The sequence below is a fragment of the Rhodotorula paludigena genome (assembly GCF_050403205.1).
Source record: "Rhodotorula paludigena JCM10292 DNA, Rt_paludigena_JCM10292v1_ctg13, whole genome shotgun sequence".
In the NCBI taxonomy this organism is placed as follows: domain Eukaryota; kingdom Fungi; phylum Basidiomycota; class Microbotryomycetes; order Sporidiobolales; family Sporidiobolaceae; genus Rhodotorula; species Rhodotorula paludigena.
The window spans coordinates 359,535-378,743 of NW_027481445.1; the positions used below are offsets into that span (position 1 = coordinate 359,535).

General features: G+C 64.7%; 7 protein-coding genes across 7 annotated transcripts; 5 read left to right on the forward strand and 2 right to left on the reverse strand.

The window, feature by feature from the left end:
* Window positions 1–373: 373 nt before the first annotated feature.
* Window positions 374–4,475, forward strand: JCM10292_002821 (STE20 family serine/threonine-protein kinase; the record flags this gene model as incomplete). The annotated part of the gene is made up of 7 exons (XM_076648177.1): window positions 374–440; window positions 1,120–2,259; window positions 2,323–2,444; window positions 2,501–3,396; window positions 3,459–3,864; window positions 3,930–4,057; window positions 4,208–4,475. 7 exons carry the CDS (start codon window positions 374–376, stop codon window positions 4,473–4,475), a joined length of 3,027 nt encoding a protein of 1,008 aa, XP_076506400.1.
* Window positions 4,476–5,094: 619 nt separating this feature from the next.
* On the forward strand, window positions 5,095–6,391 carry JCM10292_002822 (uncharacterized protein; the record flags this gene model as incomplete). Its single annotated transcript, XM_076648178.1, has 7 exons — window positions 5,095–5,202; window positions 5,351–5,388; window positions 5,475–5,508; window positions 5,589–5,701; window positions 5,785–5,844; window positions 5,921–6,034; window positions 6,106–6,391. The coding sequence occupies 7 exons, from the start codon at window positions 5,095–5,097 to the stop codon at window positions 6,389–6,391; spliced, it is 753 nt and encodes a 250-aa protein (XP_076506401.1).
* A 516-nt stretch (window positions 6,392–6,907) lies between these two features.
* Window positions 6,908–8,960, forward strand: JCM10292_002823 (uncharacterized protein; the record flags this gene model as incomplete). Its single annotated transcript, XM_076648179.1, has 9 exons — window positions 6,908–7,204; window positions 7,270–7,491; window positions 7,594–7,701; window positions 7,765–8,001; window positions 8,068–8,079; window positions 8,153–8,215; window positions 8,337–8,532; window positions 8,622–8,676; window positions 8,741–8,960. The coding sequence occupies 9 exons, from the start codon at window positions 6,908–6,910 to the stop codon at window positions 8,958–8,960; spliced, it is 1,410 nt and encodes a 469-aa protein (XP_076506402.1).
* A 1,164-nt stretch (window positions 8,961–10,124) lies between these two features.
* Window positions 10,125–11,163, reverse strand: JCM10292_002824 (ribonuclease III domain-containing protein; the record flags this gene model as incomplete). Its single annotated transcript, XM_076648180.1, has 4 exons — window positions 10,125–10,137; window positions 10,218–10,717; window positions 10,791–10,874; window positions 10,966–11,163. The coding sequence occupies 4 exons, from the start codon at window positions 11,161–11,163 to the stop codon at window positions 10,125–10,127; spliced, it is 795 nt and encodes a 264-aa protein (XP_076506403.1).
* Window positions 11,164–11,590: 427 nt separating this feature from the next.
* Window positions 11,591–14,418, reverse strand: PRD1 (metalloendopeptidase; the record flags this gene model as incomplete). Its single annotated transcript, XM_076648181.1, has 10 exons — window positions 11,591–11,681; window positions 11,747–11,875; window positions 11,959–11,974; window positions 12,041–12,370; window positions 12,436–12,503; window positions 12,621–12,660; window positions 12,740–12,792; window positions 12,908–13,707; window positions 13,779–13,862; window positions 13,933–14,418. 10 exons carry the CDS (start codon window positions 14,416–14,418, stop codon window positions 11,591–11,593), a joined length of 2,097 nt encoding a protein of 698 aa, XP_076506404.1.
* Window positions 14,419–15,054: 636 nt separating this feature from the next.
* Window positions 15,055–15,907, forward strand: APS2 (Aps2p; the record flags this gene model as incomplete). Its single annotated transcript, XM_076648182.1, has 4 exons — window positions 15,055–15,078; window positions 15,166–15,297; window positions 15,448–15,568; window positions 15,753–15,907. The coding sequence occupies 4 exons, from the start codon at window positions 15,055–15,057 to the stop codon at window positions 15,905–15,907; spliced, it is 432 nt and encodes a 143-aa protein (XP_076506405.1).
* An 827-nt stretch (window positions 15,908–16,734) lies between these two features.
* Window positions 16,735–19,015, forward strand: JCM10292_002827 (uncharacterized protein; the record flags this gene model as incomplete). Its single annotated transcript, XM_076648183.1, has 4 exons — window positions 16,735–16,767; window positions 16,834–18,548; window positions 18,634–18,740; window positions 18,813–19,015. The coding sequence occupies 4 exons, from the start codon at window positions 16,735–16,737 to the stop codon at window positions 19,013–19,015; spliced, it is 2,058 nt and encodes a 685-aa protein (XP_076506406.1).
* Between the last annotated feature and the right edge of the window lie 194 nt (window positions 19,016–19,209).

The window sequence follows — 19,209 nt, forward strand, 5'->3', positions numbered from 1 at the left end:
GCACGCGGAAGCATCAAGCGGGCGCACACGGGTCGCGCTGGCGCAGCAATGCAGGCTAGGAGAGGCCGACGGCGTTCGCTCTTACCGTGTGCGCAACAATGAGGACGCGGGTGAGGGCAGCGCGCGGGCTGCCTCGAAGAGGAAGGAGCGGAAGCGTGGCTGGACCGCGCCAGCAGGCGAGGCGAAGCGGGAAACACTCGCATCGCCTGCTCGCTCGCACGGGCAGCGCGGCGCAGATCGCGCCCGACCCACGACCCAGAGCATCGTCGCACTCGACCGCGTGCACCGGCTGCACCCGCTCGCCGCCCCCGCCGCTGCGGCCTTTGTCTCGTGCGCCGCTTCGCCGCCCCGCTCGCATCGCATCGCCGTCATCATGGCGCCGACTCCGCCGCCCAAGAACCCGCCGCCCGTCATCCGCCACCACCAGAACGAATTCACAGGTCAGCCGCACTCTCCCCCGCCAGCCACGCGGCGACAGCACCGCGCTTGCAGACACACACGCCTCCGTCCGCACTCCGTCGTCGGCGCTCAGGCTACCCACGAGGGTCCGCGCTCGACCCGCTGCGTAGCGATGTGCACGAGATGCGCGGCGATGGCGCGTACTCGCACCGCTCAGCGTCAGTGCTCGACGCGGGAGCGACGAGGCGGGGGTCGGATGACGAGCAGAACGGCAGCCCGTCCTGCCGTCCTGCACCGCGCTGAATTGCAGGGCTTCCCTTCCCTCGATTGTGCGGCTACTGACAATGTCGCTCCCACATGTCCCGCCTTCGCCCCTCCCGCCGTCGTTGCTGTCTTCCCGCCGCCAATCCCGCTTGCTCCGCCCCGTCCTGTCGCCTCCTGCGCTTCACTTGGGTGCTCCTGCTCGTCCGGTCCTGTCAACTGCACCCGTCTACGCCCCCATGCAACTCGACTCGACTCCGCCTCCGTCGCCGCCATCCTCCCTCTCTGCCTACACTCCGCCGTCCCTGTCCGCATCGCTGCGATCGACGCCCTTGACTGCGTCTCGACGGCCGCCCTACCCGCAACACCGCTCTCTGCGCGCCGTCTTCTCTGTACCTTCCCTCCGCACGGCGAAATCGTTGCCCGCCCTGCGTCCGCACAAACGCGTTCGGACTGCAGGCGCTCAGCCCATCTCGACCGTTGGCCGGCGACCGGGCTCGAGCGGCACGGGCTCTTTCAGTAACTCGACGGGCAGCGCTGCAGGGCGCATCGGCGGTCCCATGGCACTGCAGAGCCCGCAGAGCGCGATGCACCAATATCAGTACCAGCAGCAGCAGCAGCAGCAGCAGCAGGCCCAGCCTTCAGACCGTTACCACCAGAACGCGCCTTTGCCTTCTCCTTCGGCAGGTCCATCGTCACAGTTTCGCCCCGGCCGAGCAGCGCCGCCGCCGCCCGGTTCTTCGGGCGCGGCTTCCGGAGCAGGCTACGGCTCCTCGAACGGGCATATCTACGATCCCGACAATAAGCGCAACTCGTACGGTGGTGGCGCAGCGCGCTCATCGTACGTGCCATCGAGCGGCCGTCCGCCCTTCTCGTCGACCCCGTCCTCTTCTTCCTTCCAGCCCAGCCGCCCCGCCCCGCCGCTTCCCTCGACTTCCTCCACCTCGCCCGCACGGAGTCACGCGCAACAACACGGCAAAGGCGGCGATCGGTGGGAGATGGTGCATGAACACTCGCCTCCTCCCGCCGCGCCGCCAAAACGCCCGCACCCGCCCGGTGTAGGCCAGTCTCTGCGCGATCTAGGCGACGCCCTTCCTGCCCCTCCCTCTGCAGGCGCTTCGCCGTATCAGAACTCGGCCTCGAGCGCCGATTCGGTCGTGCATTCTCCGCTCGCACCGCCGTCAACCGCATCCCGCCACGCGCCGAGCCACTCGATCGCGCAGTCCTACTCGCTCCTGACCGACCCGGCAACCATGGCCGCGACGAACCTGTCGATGTTCGACGGTTCGTCATCAAGCGGCCGGCCCACCTCGTCTGCGGGCCTCGCGGCGCCCTTCGGCGGCGCGCCGTCGCGCTACTCGGGCGCCGAGCGCAGCCCCGACGCTGCGCGCGACGACTACTTCTCGTCGAGTCGCTCGGCGGGCGACGTCTCGCCGATCCCGCCGTCGACGCCCTCGGGCGGACCGACTGGCGTCGGGGGCGGCGGCGGATCGGCTGCTGCGAGCGTTGCAGGGCAGAGGAACAGTGGCGACAGGGACAGCGGAGGTGCAGGGACGACGAAGGAGGGGAAGAAGAGCAAAGGGTTTGGGAGCTTCCTCGGTTCGACTTTGCTCTCCTCGAGACTCCTCTCCATCTCGCGCGCTAACACACTCACTTCGACAGCGGACGTCTTTTCAAACACGGGCGGTGGAGGTGGTGGCGGAAAGAAGGTCGAGATCTCGACGCCGTACGACCCGGTGCACCTCACGCACGTCGGATTCAACTCGGACACGGGCGAGTTCACGGTGCGCCCCTCTCGCTCATACTCCTCCAGCCGAGGCTGACATCGCATCGCACACAGGGTCTTCCGAAAGAGTGGCAGCAGCTCTTGCAGAACGCTGGTGTGTCGCGCGAGGAGCAAGCGGCGCATCCGCAGGCCGTCGCCGAGATTGTCGCGTTCTACCAGGACGCGACCAAGGGTCTCACAGCCCCGCTCGGCACGGATGATGACGATGTGTGGATGAAATTCGGCAAGGCGCAGGGGCACGTGTCTCCGTCGCAGCCGCAGCAGCAGACGTTTGAGCAGCCTCGCGCGGCACCCGTTCCGCCTCCGAGCGGCGTCCGCAAGGCGCCTGCGCCTCCTCCGGGCGTGGCTCCCGTTCGTCCCGCCCCACCACCGCCTTCGCAGTCCAACGCGTACGACCGGCGGTACGGCGACGACAAGTCGCGCCAGACTTCCCTGGCGCCGTCGCACCAGGGCGGCGGAATGGGCACGATCCCGCCCTCGCCCGACCGCCGCAAGGTCTCACCTGCTGCCTCAGGCGGGGCGGATGCCCTGGCTCGTTCGCAGAGCGCGCGCGTCTCGCCGACCCCGCCATCGTCGAGCTCGCTCGGCGGTGCGCCTGCGCCGCCCGTCGGGAGCAAGGCCAAGCCTGCGCTCGACCGTGCGCAGAGTCAGCGTGCGCCTACGAGCTCGAGTGCGGGCGCTGCAGCCCCGCCTCCCGCTCCGCATCGCCCAGCACCGCCAAAACCGCCCGGCCCACCGGCGACAATCGCGAAGAAGCCGTCGCAGGGCGCGCTCGGCGGCAAGGCTGGCGACGAGGTAGCGATCAAGCCCGGCGGGCCGGGCGCGCACCCGCGCAGGCGAGAGCCGAAGAAGGGCAACAAGGACGGCGACATTGTCGAGCGGCTCAAGGCCATCTGCACCGACGCCGACCCGACCAAGCTCTACCGCAACCTCGTCAAGATTGGCCAGGGGTGGGTTCTCACGTTCAGGGAGGTAGAGGGAAGCGGCGCACTGACCGGGTAGAGTCTGGCAGCGCATCGGGCGGCGTCTACACGGCGTACCAGGTCGGCACCAACCTCTCGGTCGCCATCAAGCAGATGAACCTCGAGCAGCAGCCGAAGCAGGATCTCATCATCAACGAGATCCTTGTCATGAAGCAGTCGCGACACGCCAATATAGTGAACTTTATCGACTCGTTCCTGCTCAAGGACGACCTGTGGGTCGTCATGGAGTACATGGAAGGCGGCAGCCTCACCGACGTCGTCACGTGCAACATCATGTCGGAAGGACAGATCGCCGCCGTCTCGCGCGAGGTACTCCAGGGTCTCAAGCATCTGCACGCGCACGGCGTCATCCACCGCGACATCAAATCGGACAACATCCTGCTTTCGATGGCAGGTGACATCAAGCTCACTGACTTCGGATTCTGGGACGTTTTTGTATGTGTGTGAAAAGCCAGGACCGAAGTACTGACTCGGCTCGACTTCGGACGTGCAGCGCTCAGCTCGGCGGCGACAACGCGAAACGGACGACCATGGTCGGCACGCCGTACTGGATGGCGCCAGAGGTCGTCACGCGCAAGGAATACGGGCCCAAGGTCGACGTGTGGTCGCTCGGCATCATGGCCATCGAGTACGTCGGGGTCTGGTCTCTCCATGCTCACTCTCCTCCCTCTCCCATTCCACCCTCGAGCCTCCCTGTCACATCACTTCTCTGCGCCGCCGACGTCATGTTTGGCTCGCATTGATACACGTGCTGACTGGCATCCCACCCCGTTCGCAGATGCGTCGAAGGCGAGCCGCCCTACCTCAACGAGGCGCCTCTTCGCGCGCTCTACCTCATCGCGACCAACGGCTCGCCCAAGATCGCCAATGAGGAGCAGCTCAGCCCCGTCTTCCGGTCTTTCCTTGCTGTCGCACTCGAGACGGACGTCGACAAGCGGCCATCGGCGGAGGAGCTCCTCGGCCACGCCTTCATCCAGAAGAGCGCACCGCTCGGGACGCTTACGCCGCTTATCGTCGCCGCCAAGCAGGCCGCCAAGAAGTCGTGAGCGAGGTGTGCAGGAGCGGGTCTAGCGGGTCTGCGGGGCCATCGCGAGGATGTGGTTAGGTCGAGTGCAGCAGTTGTGTTTTCCTTCCCTCTCGTTCTTCCCCTATTGGTCTCACTGCAGTACTTCGTCTGTCGCAATCCCTGTACTACATTTTGCTGCCAGCCGTCGATGCCTCCGGTGTTTCTCGCATCGCGACTGCGAACTCTCGCTCGGACGGTACCGACAAGGCAGGGAAGCTCGCGTTGAGTCGCTTCGTTTGACGACACTCCGAGTTCGTCGAAGCCATAAGGGCGACTCGCAGAGTCGCGTGGTCGACAATCAGCTTACTGGATTTCCACCTGATGGGCACCTCCCTGCATCCTTCGCGAGATGGTTTCGTGCGCAACGACTCGTCCAGTGTCGGAGCTCGCTTCGAAGACTTCGCTCATTCGGTCGATAGCAGCTAAGACCGAGCCCCGAAGCTCGCTTCGCTCAGTTCGGCTTCTCGGTCGACGGTAGCGAAGAGCGAAGGACGGTTATCATCACGACGGCTCCGCGTCTTGTGCTTCCTTCAATACTGAGCCTCGCTAGTCAGAGCTGATCAATCGCTGCTGCTACCACGCGTGCTCGCTCCTTGCCCATGCAGTCTACCGCTCCCGCATCGTCTTCCGCGCCTTCGCTCGTCCCGCCTTTCGATCGGGCGGGCGCCGAGGCCAAAGTGAAGAAGGCGCAGGACTTGTGGAACACTGTGAGCTGCTCATTGGCTCCTGCTCTAGCTTGAGCCGTGGAAAACCCCCCTCCGCTCTCATCAGCCCGGCAACGCAACGGGACTGGCACGGGCTTCATCGCGGCCCAGATTCCCTACCGAGTCTGCAACTGACTCGAAAAGCGTGCAGATGAACCCTCAGAAAACGGCGCTTGCGTATACCGAAGAGTGCGTTTCGCATCGTCTTTCTCTGCTCACTGGTTCTCCTGCTCCGAGGCATACTTCGAGTGACGGACTCTTGTTTCATAACTCAGCTCAGTCTGGCGTAACCGCGACCAATTCTTTCAGGTGTGTCTGCCGGTCATGGCGTGCAACACCCATAAGCTTTCAGACTCTCGCTCGACAAGATTGACTTTTTTGTTCCGCAGGGACGCGCCGCTATTGAGCGCTTCCTGACGGACAAGTGGACAAAAGAGACGCAGTACAAGCTCAAGAAACGCCTCTTTGCTTTTGACGGGAATCGCATTGCCGTGCAGTTCTGGTGCGTCTCGCTTCGGACCTCACAAGGCTCATACCTGAGCTGTCACGCGGACATGTGAGTCGCTCACCTTGCTGACTTGGCAGGTATGAATACTACTCGCACGAGGAGCAGCAGTGGAAGAGGACGTACGGACTCGAGCATTGGTGCGTTGACTTGCAAGCTCATCGGGGTCTCGAGATTCCTTCCGCAGGTTCCCCACTGAGCTTTCTCTGCCTCTAGGACCTTTGCGCCGGACGGGCTCATGGCAAAGCGCCACATGAGCGGGAACGAGGTTACCATTTTTGAGAATGAACGCTGGTTCCGCGACGGAGTGAACCCGGACGACGTTGAAGTGTACGACCGCGATGGCTAGCAGCTTTCTGCAATCCACTAAACGCCTGCCTTTGACACACTGAATCATAGAGGAGCCCTGACTATTTTCACTTCACGTTATTGGTACTGCTCAAGGACGACCTGTGGGTCGTCATGGAGTACATGGAAGGCGGCAGCCTCGCCGACGTCGTCACGTGCAACATCATGTCGGAAGGACAGATCGCCGCCGTCTCGCGCGAGGTACTCCAGGGTCTCAAGCATCTGCACGCGCACGGCGTCATCCACCGCGACATCAAATCGGACAACATCCTGCTTTCGATGGCAGGTGACATCAAGCTCACTGACTTCGGATTCTGGGACGTTTTTGTATGTGTTTGAGAAGCGAGGACCGAAGTACTGACTCGGCTCGACTTCGGACGTTGCAGCGCTCAACTCGGCGGCGACAATGCGAAACGGACGACCATGGTCGGCACGCCGTACTGGATGGCGCCAGAGGTCGTCATGCGCAAGGACGCTGGCAACTTGGCACGACGCCGTTCCTTCCGGGCCGGGCGCCGCTGCCGACCGACTGCCGACTTGCGAAGGCCCCGAAGGCCGCTCGCTGACCTGAGCAAACCACCGCTCGACTTGCTCTGATTGGGCCCGCTTTGCGCCGCACTCACCGTGTACGATCTCCTGACCCCGTGTTATCCGCGCATCGGAGCGGCGGAGCGAGGCTCCGTCCACTTTATCGCTCCGCTGCTGCCCCCGCTTTGGCCCTGTGCGGAGAGCCGGTCCGGCATTTGCGCGTCCAGCTCTCGTCATACGCCTGCGGCAGCGATGCCAGCAGCAGGCTTTGGGCTGCCTGTACTGCTTGCTCGAGACAGCACATCGGCTTCGGCAGCGACCGCCGCGATGCCCTCTCCCTCATCAGCCGCGGCAGATACGGTTCAGCCTTCCGGAACGGACGGATCGACGCCAACTGCGACCGTGGTCGGCAGTGTTGACGTTGAGAAAGTCGCTTCCAAGGAGAAGGATCTCGAGGGTGGAGCGGCGCCCGTCGAGCCTTCGACAGCACCACCTCCTGGACCGCCCCCCTTCCCCAATGGCGGCAAACGAGCCTATCTCACCACCTTGGGAGGCGTACTCGTCCTGTTCACGACATTCGGACTCAGTAACAGCTGGGCAGCCTTCCAGGCGGAGCTTTCAAATGTGCGAGCGGCTCATCCTGTTCTTGCTTGCGCGGAACAGCGTTGACCGTTTCAGCAACTCCACAGCACCAATTAAACGAGTATACGGCTTCCTCCATCTCGTGGATCGGCTCTGTGCAGCTTTGGGCACTGTTTGTTTGCGGGTTGCCGTCCGGCAGCCTCTTCGACCGCGGCTACTTCCAGTACCAACTTGCCATCGGTTCCGCCCTCTGGATCTTCGGCATGTTCATGCTCAGCTTGAGCAAGGAGTACTACCAGTTCTTCCTGAGTTATGCCATTTGCCTTGGGGTGAGTCTTTGATCCTTCCGCAAGCTCTGCACTTGCGCAAACCGAGCATTCCCTTCGGTTAAAGCGGGCCTTGTCCACTGATACTACTCCTCACTTCCACAGATTGCATTGGGCCTCCTCTTTGCGCCTACCCTTTCTTGCGTCGGGTCATACTTCTCGACAAGACGCACGGTCATGATGGGCTGCGTTGCTGCCGGGGCATCCGCTGGTGTGCGCCCCACGAGTTGTTTTCTGTATGGAAGAACTTGTGCTGACTCACTCCCATGCTTGTAGGCAGTCGTCTACCCGATTCAGCTCAACCACCTCTTCCGGAGTCAGGGCTTTGCGCCTGCCGTCCGTTCGGTGGCCTACATTCACGTTGGCTTCCTTCTCTTCGCCAACCTACTCATGCGGCCTCGTAACGACATCCCGCCGCGGAAGCCGCCCCCGGCCTTGCCGCTCATCGGCAGCTTCTTGAAGGAGCCGCGCACTTGGTTTGTCTGTCTTGGGTGTGCCTTCGTCATGCTTGGCGTGCGTTCCATCACTTCAGTCTATCAGCACATTGATTTGACGACGCTGACTCTACGCCTTGAACAGATGTTCATTCCTGTGCGTCCCTTGTTGCCATGGTCAAGCTTCAAACGCGTAATACACCCCTAACCTGCGCACGCGCTGTCCACAGATCTTCTACGTGCAAGTCTTTGTACAAATACACGGTGCCAATGAGGTCGTAGTTACCTACGCGGTATGTCCGCCCTGCCCCTTTTGCGCAGTCCCGCTCAAGTTGGGCGGCGAAGCGTCCACCATGCACAGCCGGCAGCAGAAAGCTAGCGAACGCGCGTTGACACTGTGCCATCCTCACGCAGCTCGCAATTTTGAATGCCGCAGCTTGCGTCGCTCGTCTGACAGTCGGCTTGCTCGCCGACCGCTTCGGAAACCTCACCGTCGGCCTTGGTGTGACAACTCTCATTGGCGGTATGATCTTTGCCATGCTGGGCGCAACGAGCACAGGCGGCGCTGTTGCGTTCTGCATTGTTTATGGAGCTGCGAGCGGAGCCTGGGGTGCGTAACATTTTGCCCAGCGCGCCCCTTACTGCGCCTGTATTCTTCTGAGGCTAAAACGGGTCGACACTGACGCTCCTCGTATGCAGTTACCATCATGGCGCCGTCTCTCATCTCGCTCGCCAACAGCGTGCGGGAATTCGGGTGCGTTCCGCTTCTGCACGGATTTGTGCAGCGGAGCGCTGATTTCGCCCTCTGCACACTGTAGCACCCGTGGCGGCCTGGGCATGCTCTTTGTGTCCTTCTCTGCGCTGATAGGCACGCCTATTGCGGGCGCCATCCTGCGGGCAACACCTTCATCGGACGGCAAACCCTCAAACTACACGGGCGTCTGTGCCTTTGGAGGCTGCTCCGTCCTGCTTGGAACGGCTTGCTTGACGGTAGCGCGACGGCTGCAGGTCAAGCGGAAAGGGACTTGGCGGGTGTAACCTGACCCGAAGATTTGTAGACGGAGATGCATCGCGGTTTACTCGGCCAGGCTTGTTCGACTTCCCGACGGGTCGCCCTGTATCCGTTCGAGAAGTTGGCTGCTCGTATGTATGGGCGTCCTCTGGCAGCTTCGTCAAGGAGTCGTGTGGAGTATGTGCAGTCCATTACGGCTCAAAGTAGCTGCCGGCACTCTCTTCCGATTCCCGCTCCTTCCGTCGAGCTTGGCAAATCTCCTCCTCTTCATCACTGGCCCGCCGCATTATCTGACGGCCTGTAAGATTTGAAACCTGCTGCGGACCTTCGCGGACCGCGTCGAGCGTCGAGCGAGCGTACGTCGAAGGCAAGTAGGCACTGCGCTGCTCAGACTGCGGCACGCCAGCGGAGAGTGAGAGCAGGAATGCGAAGCAGATCGGAAAGGTCAGTTGTTGCGCTGGCGAAAAGCAGCCCGCTCTTCAGGAGGTGTTGGCAAAAAGCGCACCTTCCAGACAACGTAGCTGCGCATGAACTTCGGTGGTCAGCGGACATCCACAATGGCGGGTGACGCAAGCAATGCTTACAACGCATGGACCATGCCGGGAAGCCAGCCGAGTATGGTGAGCAGGACGCTCAGCAAGAAAGCCCCACCTGACGACGGCGAGATGGACTCAGAAAACGCATCCCTCTGATCAGGATCTGGTATCGAGCGAGCTGCAGACGGACCGCAGCCACGCTCGAGAAAGACGGCGCCGGGAGGGACGAAGATCGCGAGCAAGATGAGGGACAGTTGGAAGAAGTCGTCGTCCTGTGTAAGCGAACGGAGATTTCGTCAAGAGAGAAATGACGCGAGACTCCGCTGCCAGGTACACGTAACTCCATCCATTGTGTCTGCTGATGCAAGCCGTCGAGCGAGCGAGCCGCTGCTCGCTCGTGAACGAACGTCCCAACGGCCATTGGAAACGGGTTTTGAGCGTGGCTAGGAGGTCTGCCGAGAGCTCAGATGTCCACAAACAGACTGCAGCAGCGAAGGAGAGAGGGACGCAGAGCAGCAGCGAGCCAGCCGGACCTGGGAGAGGAGAGCAGTACAGCCGCGGGAGGTCCGGTGCGAACCGCCCAGCAGGGCCTTGCACCCGCCGCTTCTCTCCGCTCAGGCTATACCCAGCGCTACACAGGTCTGCTGAGCTGCTCTACAGGGCGTATCTTGTCAGCGAGATGCCCAAGGATAGCGTGCAGAGCGGGAAGGTCGCAGCAGCCAGCGCAGTAAAGAAATCGGAACGCACTCTGCCTTTGCCTTGGCAAGCGACGGTCCCACCCCGCCGTGCTTCAGCGTCAGCCCCGCTGATGCGTCCTCTACGCCACACGTGACAGTCCACTCGGCGTTGTGGTCCGCACCCGACTTGATGCCGGGCGCGAAGTGCACGATGCGCCCGCTCGTCCCGCGTGCACAGCTCCACTCCTGGAGCCGGCCAATGTAGTTCATTGGCGGTGGAACCGGCGGACCGGAAGAAGGTGATGCTGATGCGCCATAGAGGGGACGGAGAGTGTCGACAACGAGGGTGAGGAGCGGATCGTACACCGCTCGCAGGAAGGTGCGCAACGCGTCGGCGCCCTTTTCGGCGTGGAGCTGGGCAAGATAAGCCTCGAACACGCAAGCCTGGACGTTTGGGTTGTTCTGGATGGAGTAGGCTGGGGCTTGGGCGGTGAGGACTTGCGGCGGGATCTTGTAGAACGACGAGAGTTGCGCGAGGGTGCTGTTCTCGACGAGCACGGACTTGACGAGCTGCGCACGAGCCAGTCGGTAAGCTGCTGTGGTTCTACCGCATCTGGATTGCGAAGGACTGCTTTCAACGCACCGCGCGAACGCCGACAACTAATCGAGGGTACTTTTCGTCGATCATTAGCGCCACTTGTGCACCAAGAAGCGCGTCTCCAACGTGCTGAAGCGACCAGCACGAATGAAGTCTGTCAGCGTGCGGTTCAACCTGCCCGGCGGCAAAGCAGCGCAATACAAGGTCGAGCGGAACTCACCTCTAACCGCTCATAGTCCCTCACCGGCTCCCCCTCGGGCGCTTCAAACGTCCAGTGCGTCGCACCATAGTAGCTCGAGTGCGTCCTCCAGATCGAGTCTTCGAGCGGGATGAGTTCTGGCAGGAGCGGCGAGGTGAGAGGCGCGAAGTACGAGGCGATGGCGGCGCGGGCGGCGTCGAAGCCGAGGTTGGCGGGCATCGCGCAGATCCGTTGAAGGTTCGAGGGGGGTTGTGTGAACCGCTCGAGCAAGCTGAGGCGGGAGACGAAGTCGTCGCGAGGGAACGCTGATGAACGAGCGGGAGATCTGGGCACGGAGTAGGCTGAAGGCCAGCCTGAAAGCGTCGTGTGTAGCAGTCCTTGGTCCGTCACGAGCTCTGCCGGGCGATCTTGCGGTGTGAGGCTGACAGTTGAAGGCAGACTGGCGGACTCGCTCAACTCGCAAGGTCGGATGGTCGCTTTCCCTCAGGACGCCTCGCATGATGCTTCCGTGGGTCCCGAAACGTGCACAGGCGCGACTTTGTCAAGAAGAGAGACTTGCGAGTTGCGACGTGAATTGCGATTGGGGATCATAGCGAAGCGGCTGTACAAATGACCGAGATTTACGAGTCGGTTCCTTCCCAGCGTTCTACTGCGCCGCACCACCGAGGAGGTGCTTGAGGAAGGCGTCGTTGGTCGGCTTGCGGCCAAGGAACGCGACGAGCGAGTCCATCTCGTCCCTGCAGTCGCGTGAGACATCAGCATCTGCATCTTGCGCTGTTCGCCATTATAAGGAGCGGCGCACCTGCTCCCTCCCGGCTGCAGGATCTCGCGGCGGTAGCGCTGGCCGGCCGCGCGGTCCATCGGGTCCTTGGCGAACACCGACTCGAACATGTCGGCCGAGAAGACCTGCGACCACAGGTAGCCGTAGTACCTGCGCAGTGAGACGCATTAGCGATCTCGTCACAGGGCTCACACCGTGAGGCGCAAAGCGAAAGTGAAGGAGCTGTGGCTCACCCTGCTGAATACCCGCCTGGACAACGCGCAAAGAGTCAGATATGCTTCGCGCAGGCAGCAAGAAAGGCTGCAGGCCACGCACCCGCAATGTGGGCAAAACCGCTCTGTCCGCCGACAATCTCGTCGCCGATCGTGACCAAGCTCGTCTTCTCCCTCAGCTCGCACCACAGGCGGCTCATCTCGTCGTCGCTCAGTTCGGGCGCACCCTCGGCGGGCGCGTGCAGCAGCATGTCGTACTTGGCAAAGAAGATCTGTCGCAGGTTGAACAGGCCCTGGTTGATGTTGCGCGACTGGATCAGCTTGGTGATAAGGTCGTCCGGGAGCGGGGCGCCCGTCGTCGAGTGCGACGAGATGCGCTTGAGCTCGGCGGGCGTCCAGGTCCAGTTCTCGAGCATTTGACTCGGCGCCTCGACTGTGGCGCAGACGCGTAAGCAAAGCCTTGGAGACGGAGTCGGAACGAGGGGTGGAAGGACGGACCAAAGTCACGCGCAACAGCCGTGCCGTGGAACTTGGCGAACTGCGTCTTGCTCAGCAGGCCGTGGTAGCTGCACACATCGTCTGGTCAGCATATGGCTCCGAGCCGTTCACGTGACTAAGCCGGAGTGAGGCGTTGGGCGTGGGAAGCCGAAACGAGTGGAAAATTCGGAGACGAGACGACGCACGCGTGGCCCATCTCGTGGAAGAAGGTGACGACGTCGGTGTCTGTACGACAATGCACATCGCATGCAGACCTGATCAGTCTTCAATTGGCCAGGCCACAGATCCGCGGACCGCTACGCACGCTTCATTGTGGGCGTGCTGCCCGGCGTCGGCTTAGCGAGGTTGGCCACCATGCTGCGGGAGACCTCAGCTTTGTGAGTGAGCTTTGCGACTCGCGGCAGCGTGCGAGGGCTGCACAGATCGTGCTCCAACTCTCGAGACGCGCCTGCAGGGAACAGACCGCACTCACCACACGACAGGGTACTCCCTCCCTCCGTCGTCGCGGACGAAGCTCGGCAGGAGCGGGAACACGGCGGCGTGGCCGTACTTGTTCTCGCGCGGGAACAGGTCGAGGTGCATGTACCCGAGGAACGCGCCCTCTTCTCCCGCGCGGTTCCCCTCCCACACGGCGTACATGTCGGCCTCGGCGTGCCACGTCTCGCCGCCGGCGTCGCGCGTGCGTGGGACGGGGATGATCTCGACGCCGAGGAGGTCCTTGTAGATGCCGAGGACGGCGGGCACGACGTGCGCGACGGGGAAGTACTGCTTGACGGCGTCCTCGTCGAGGTCGAGCTCACGCTCGACAAAGAGCCGGTCGTAGTACCGGTAGTCCCACAGGAAGAACTGGTCGTCGTCGGCGCTCTTGGGGAGGCCGCGCCGCTGATGCTCCTCGCGCTTGAGCGCGAGGAGGCGCTCGCGCTCGGCGAGTCCGAGCGGGCGCAGCTTGTGCTCGAGGTCGGCGAGGAACGCGTCGACGGCGTCGGGTGTTTTGGCCATCTTGATTTCGAGTACCCACGCGGCGTGGTTCGCGTACCCGAGCAGGCGCGCGGCTTCGTTGCGCAGCGAGACCATCTCGCGCAGGAGCGGGACGTTCTGCAGCGTCTTGGCCTCGTACGAGAGGTTGGCGCGGCGGCGCGTCGAGGGCAGATGCGCCGACTTGTACAAGGGGAAGACGTCGGGCGTCTTGTGCGTCACCTTGTACTTCTGTACGCCGTTCTCTTCGACGACCGGGTAGCCCGAGATGACGTCCTCGGGAACGCCGTCGAGTTCCTGTGCGGGGTGGGAGTGCGTCAGGGAAGGCAACGCGGCAGAGTGAAAACGCCGCTGTACGCAGGACACACCTCCTTGATGAAAAGCATGAAGCCGGCCTCCTCGTTGCAGTTCTTCTGGAACTCGATCTCGAGCGTCGTGATGCGCTTCTTGAGCTGTTTCACGTGCGGGTGCAAGCGGTGCGTGGTCAGGTCAAGCGCCACTGCGCGCGGCAGGCTGGCGCACCTCGAGGTACTTCTTGCGCTTGTCGCCGTCGAGCCCGAGGCCGTTGCGGGTGCGCTCGAGGATGAGCCGGTCGAGGAGGCGCTGCTCCTCTGGGTTGAGCTGGACGGCATGGTCGCGGGTGTGGCGCTGGGCGTCGAGGAGGGCGTCGTAGACGTCCTTGCGCATGAGGGCCTCGAGGCTCCAGTCGTTGACGCGCTTGTCGGCGGCGACGCTCGCGTCGCGGAGGGCCTTGTCGGCGCTGACGTACTGGAGGAAGAGGGCGGGCTCGAGGTCGCGGTCGGCGTAGCCGCTGTGGAGCGCGAGGGGCCGCACGACCGAGTCGAAGGTGCGGTCGGCGGGGGCGAGGGCGACGAGGCTGTCGAGGAAGGCGTCCGACTTTGCGAGCGAGTCGGCGACGGTGCGCTCGATCGACTCGGCAGTGAAGGACGTCCAGGTCGGCGGGCGGACGGGAGGCTGCGGGTAGGTTGCGGGGTCGGCGGCGGGCATGGTGGCGATGGTGCGGATAGTCGAGGGGGGCTTGACGGTGTGTGTGCGGTGGCTGGAATGTGGAAGCGGTGCGGGAGCAGGGGCGGCGACGAGACGAGGAAGAGGAGAGCGGAAGAGGGTGCGGGTTGCGGTGGCTGGCCGGGGAACGGGCAGGCGGGGAGTGTGCAGGGTGCGTGCGAGCATTCGCTCGGGCTGGAGCTGTGCACAGGGAAGGGCACACACTGGACGAGGAAGAACCGCGGACGAGGCTCCACTCTCGGGTTGCTCGCACCCTGTCCCGCCCTCTCCCTGTGGTGCTTGCAGCTGCTCGACTCGAGTGCAGACCGTGCACTCGTGCCACTCCGACCCTTGCTTGCTCCCCTCCCGTTGCCGCTGCCGGCACTCCTCCTCATCACCTCTGTACCGCTCTCGCCAAGTCGCAGCGTTCATCAGCCCACCAGGTGCGTTCAGACGCCGGGGTCCCGCTGGAGTACATGCTCGCAACTCGACTGACCCGCTTGGCCGGCAGCGCGACAGTTTTTCGTTCTCTCCTCCGACGCCCGACCCTCTCTGCGCTGGAGACCCGCCTGTAGCTGTCTGAGCAGGACCGACTGAGCCCGCTGGAGGTGACCGAGTACGAGTGGACTCCGCCGCGCCATGATCCGCTTCATCCTTGTTCAGGTGCGCCTCCCCTCCTCTCCTCTTTGCGCCCCACCTCGCACCGCCGGTCTCACTCACCGCCCCTCGCACCGCCGCGGCCGCCCACAGAACCGGCAGGGCAAGACGCGCCTGTCGAAATTCTACGTGCCGTACGAGGAGGACGAGAAGGGCCGGATACGCGGAGAGGTGCACCGCCTCATTGCGCCGCGAGACCAGAAGTACCAGAGCAACTTTGTCGAGGTGAGTCCCCCTTTGTACCGCTCCCCTCGATTGATCCGCGGCGAGTGCCTTGGAGGAGGCGGGATGGCCGGCCCTGTCCCGCCTGACTCGCTCTGCGGCAATCCGTCCCCACGAGCACGCGCCACTGAACCCACGCACTCGCACCTGCAGTTCCGCAACCACAAGCTCGTGTACCGCCGCTACGCCGGGCTCTTCTTCTCGTTCTGCGTCGACGCCAACGACAACGAGCTCGTGTGGCTCGAGGCGATCCACATGTTTGTCGAGGTGCTCGGTGCGTCTCTTTTCCGAGTCTCCTTGGTGCACGGGGTCGTGCCGATGCAGATCCGGATCGAGAAAGCTGTCGTACCTGAGTTGATTGACGTATTGAGCAAGTGCACTGACTCTTTCCGAAACCCCCCGCCCATCGCGTCCCCTCGCTCGTCCCGCTCCGCTCCGCCTGCGCCCGCCCCCGGCAGACGCCTTTTTCGGCAACGTGTGCGAGCTCGACCTCGTCTTCAACTTTTACAAGGTGTACGCGATCCTCGACGAGTGCTTCCTCGCGGGCGAGGTCGAGGAGACGAGCAAGCAGGTCATCCTCGAGCGGTTGGAGTACCTCGAGCGGCTGGATTAGCAAGGTGCGGAGGAGGTGCAACCCTGATACCCCTCTCGTGTCGTGGCGAGCGTTGGCCTTGGCGTTCAGAGCGGTAGCGAGAAGGCCTGGCAGCGGAAGCAGAGCAGAGAGCGTGTGGACGTCCTCGATTGCGCCGATCCCCTGCCTCGCCCGTGCATAGTGTCACAACAGCTGTGTCCGCCCTCTCTGAGTCTCCCCCGTCCATCGCGTCTCACTCGCCCCTCCTTCGCACGCTTGCCTCACTTTGTGTGGAACCCGGTGTAGTCGGGCGGCGGCCCGTCGCGGGGCGGGAGCGGCGCCGGGTTGTGCGGCTCGCACGTGCAGACCTGGTCCTCGGGCACGCCCTGGAGCGCGTAGGGGATGTGCTGGCCGCAGCCGATCCTGCATGGGAGGGTGGGGCCAAGGTCACGGGTGCGCTGGGGGGGTCAGCACGCGGGACGAGGAGGGGGAGCGGCGCGGGGATGGAAGGAGGGAAGCAGGGGGGCGCACCAGGTGGCCTTCTGGCAGTGCTCGTTCTGGTTGTGAGTGGGAGCGGGTCAGTTTGGGTGCACTGCTGAGGCCGAGATAACAAGCGGATTGCGAGATGGCGGCATGGGAGGGGGACAGCGAGGGGGAGGGGGGCTAGAGAGAAGGGTACGGACTGCACACGTGGTACGCCTGCACATTCTGGGCGGGTTCCCTGGGGGTAAGAGGGGAAGAGAGGTGCGCGGAACGCTCTCTGCGTGCTCGCGGCGTGCGTCTATTGCCGCCGATCGCTTCCCCTAGGCCTTTCCCTCGCTTCGTCGCTGGCTGCGTGGCTCAGAGTCGAGCCCAGACTCTTGCTCGACATGGACGCAGATCCCCTCGGGTCCCGCCTTGTCGTGCGTCCTCCCACCGAGCTCGCCTGCACCCGCTCGCTCCCTCGGCTGATGATCTCACCTCGACAGCGCGACTTTGCGCCCTCGCTCGACCCGGCGCTCGTCTGCGCCATCCTCTCCGACTACCACGCCCCGCTCTCGACCGCAGACGAGCGCGACGCCCGCGCAACCCTCGACCAGCTCGCACTCGACGCCCACCTCGACGACGACCCTCCCTCGGCCCCGCTCCCTCCAGCCATCGACCGCACAGACGCCCCCACCGACGCGCCCCTCGAGCGAACCGACCTCCTCGCCCTCATCAGCCACGCCAGCGCACAGCTAGACGGCCCCGCTCGACCCGCATCGGGACCGACCCGCGCACGACCACACGCTGCCAGCGCGAGCGTGAGCGACCTCGGCAGCGCACTCGAGCACTCGAGCCTCGACGACGTTGCGAGCGGGTCCGCGTCGGCGTCGGCGTCGGCGTCCGGGTCGGGCGGCGGGCACAGCGCCACGGGCGGTGCGCGCTTCTGGGAGGGGAGCGCCGCCTCGAGCCGCACGACGAGCGACGAGGGCGGCGACTCGCTTGGCGGTGGCCAATCCGCGGGCACGCTCGTGTGGGATGCGCCCGCCGACCCTGCGCGGGACGGGTTCGACCCGGCCGACTTCGAGGTGCACGACGACCCGCTCGCCTTCCTCGCGAGCGTCTTCCCCCACATCGACCTCGCGCAGCTCGAGGCCAAGATCCTCGAGGTCGTGCCCTCGGCCGCGCCGCCGGGCGAGGCCCGCCCCGCCGACCTCGAGCGCCTCATCGAAGACCTCTTGTCGCAGGACGCCATCACGGCCCTCACCGAGGCCGACGCCGAAGCCGCCGCGGCGGCCAACGCGCCCCCGCCCGACCCGGACGGCGTCGCCGCCTTGAGCAAGCAGCAGCGCCGCCGCGTCAAGTCGCAGCACAAGGCCGCCCAGTCCTTCTCGCTCACGTCGACGCCCCACCTCTCGTACGCCTCGGCCGCCGCCGCGGGTTCGCCCGCCCGCGGCGCGGCACTGGCCGACGCGCCGCTGAGCTCGAACGCGTGGGCGGGCATCTCGTCGCAGGCGACGTTCCTCGCGGCGTGCATGCACGTCCCGACCGCGCGCATCACGTCGACGTACCACGCGCAGACGAGCTCGCTCGCGCGCACGGTCGCCGTCCTCCTGTCGCAGCTCGCGCACGACCGCCCCTTCGAGTCGCTTCCCGCCCATGCAGAGCTCAAGTCGCAGCTGCGCCTGCTCGTCCCCGTGCAAAAGGCGTCCGACGACGAGCTCGAGACACTCCTGTCTGCGACCGAGGGCGACCTGAGCGACGCGCTCGACCTGCACGCCTTTATCTCCGACCTCGAAAGAACGTCGACGGGCGGGAAAGCCCTCACGCTCTCGCAGCTCGTCGCGCGCGTGCCCAACGACCCCTCGGGCTCGGCGCTGCACCGCGCGGCCGCCCACCCTCCCGACGGCGGCTTCACCGTCGTGTCCTCTTCCTCGGTGCGGCGCTCTCCGAGCCTCTCGCGCGCGCAGCTCCCATCGTCCGACGCCTCGGCACGAGGCGCGCCGCACGAGCGGTACACGCTCGCGCAGTGCCACGCGCTCGCGGCCGACTACCTCGCGCGGCGCAACGACGCGTTCCGCACGGCCGCGAGGTCGTTCCAGCGCGGCGGCGTCGGCGAGCGCGGCGCGGCGGGCTACTGGGCCGAGAAGGGGCGCGAGTACGACCGCGAGCGGAGGAAGTGGGACGATCGCGCCGCGAGGGTCGCGGTGGGCGAGAGGAGGTGCGTCGTCCCGCGTCGAACTCGGGTCTATCGGCGGAATCGATGAGGGAAGGGGAAGCTGACCTGCACTTGCCCGCGCGCACAGGGCCAAGCACGACCCGAACACGGTCGATTTGCACGGCCTCACGCTTGCGCAGGCGCTCTCGATCGTCGACGAGGCCGTCAACTCGTGGTGGACCGCCGCACGCGACAGTGCGTCTCTGTCTCTCATCCCTCCCTGCGTTTCCCTGACGGACCCACTCACTCGCGCGCCCGCCCTCGCAGCCGAGTACCCCGTCCCTCTGCGGATCGTCACGGGCGTCGGGCGGCACTCGCGCAACAACACGCCGATCCTCGCGCCCGCCGTCGCAAAGCACCTCGACCGCGAAGGGTGGCGCTGGAAGTGGGACGACGGGCCCCTCGTCGCAGGCGGGATCGGCGCCGTCAGTTCGCGCGGCGCGGTGCGCGTCCTCGGCGTCAAGCGCTGAGTCGCCCCCCCTTGCGCAAGACGTGGTGAGAAAAGTGTATACAGATGTGCAGGGTTTTGCTCGTCGTGCCGGGGGGGGGGGGGGGGGGGGGGGGGGGGGGGGGGGGGGGGGGGGGGGGGGGGGGGGGGGGGGGGGGGGGGGGGGGGGGGGGGGGGGGGGGGGGGGGGGGGGGGGGGGGGGGGGGGGGGGGGGGG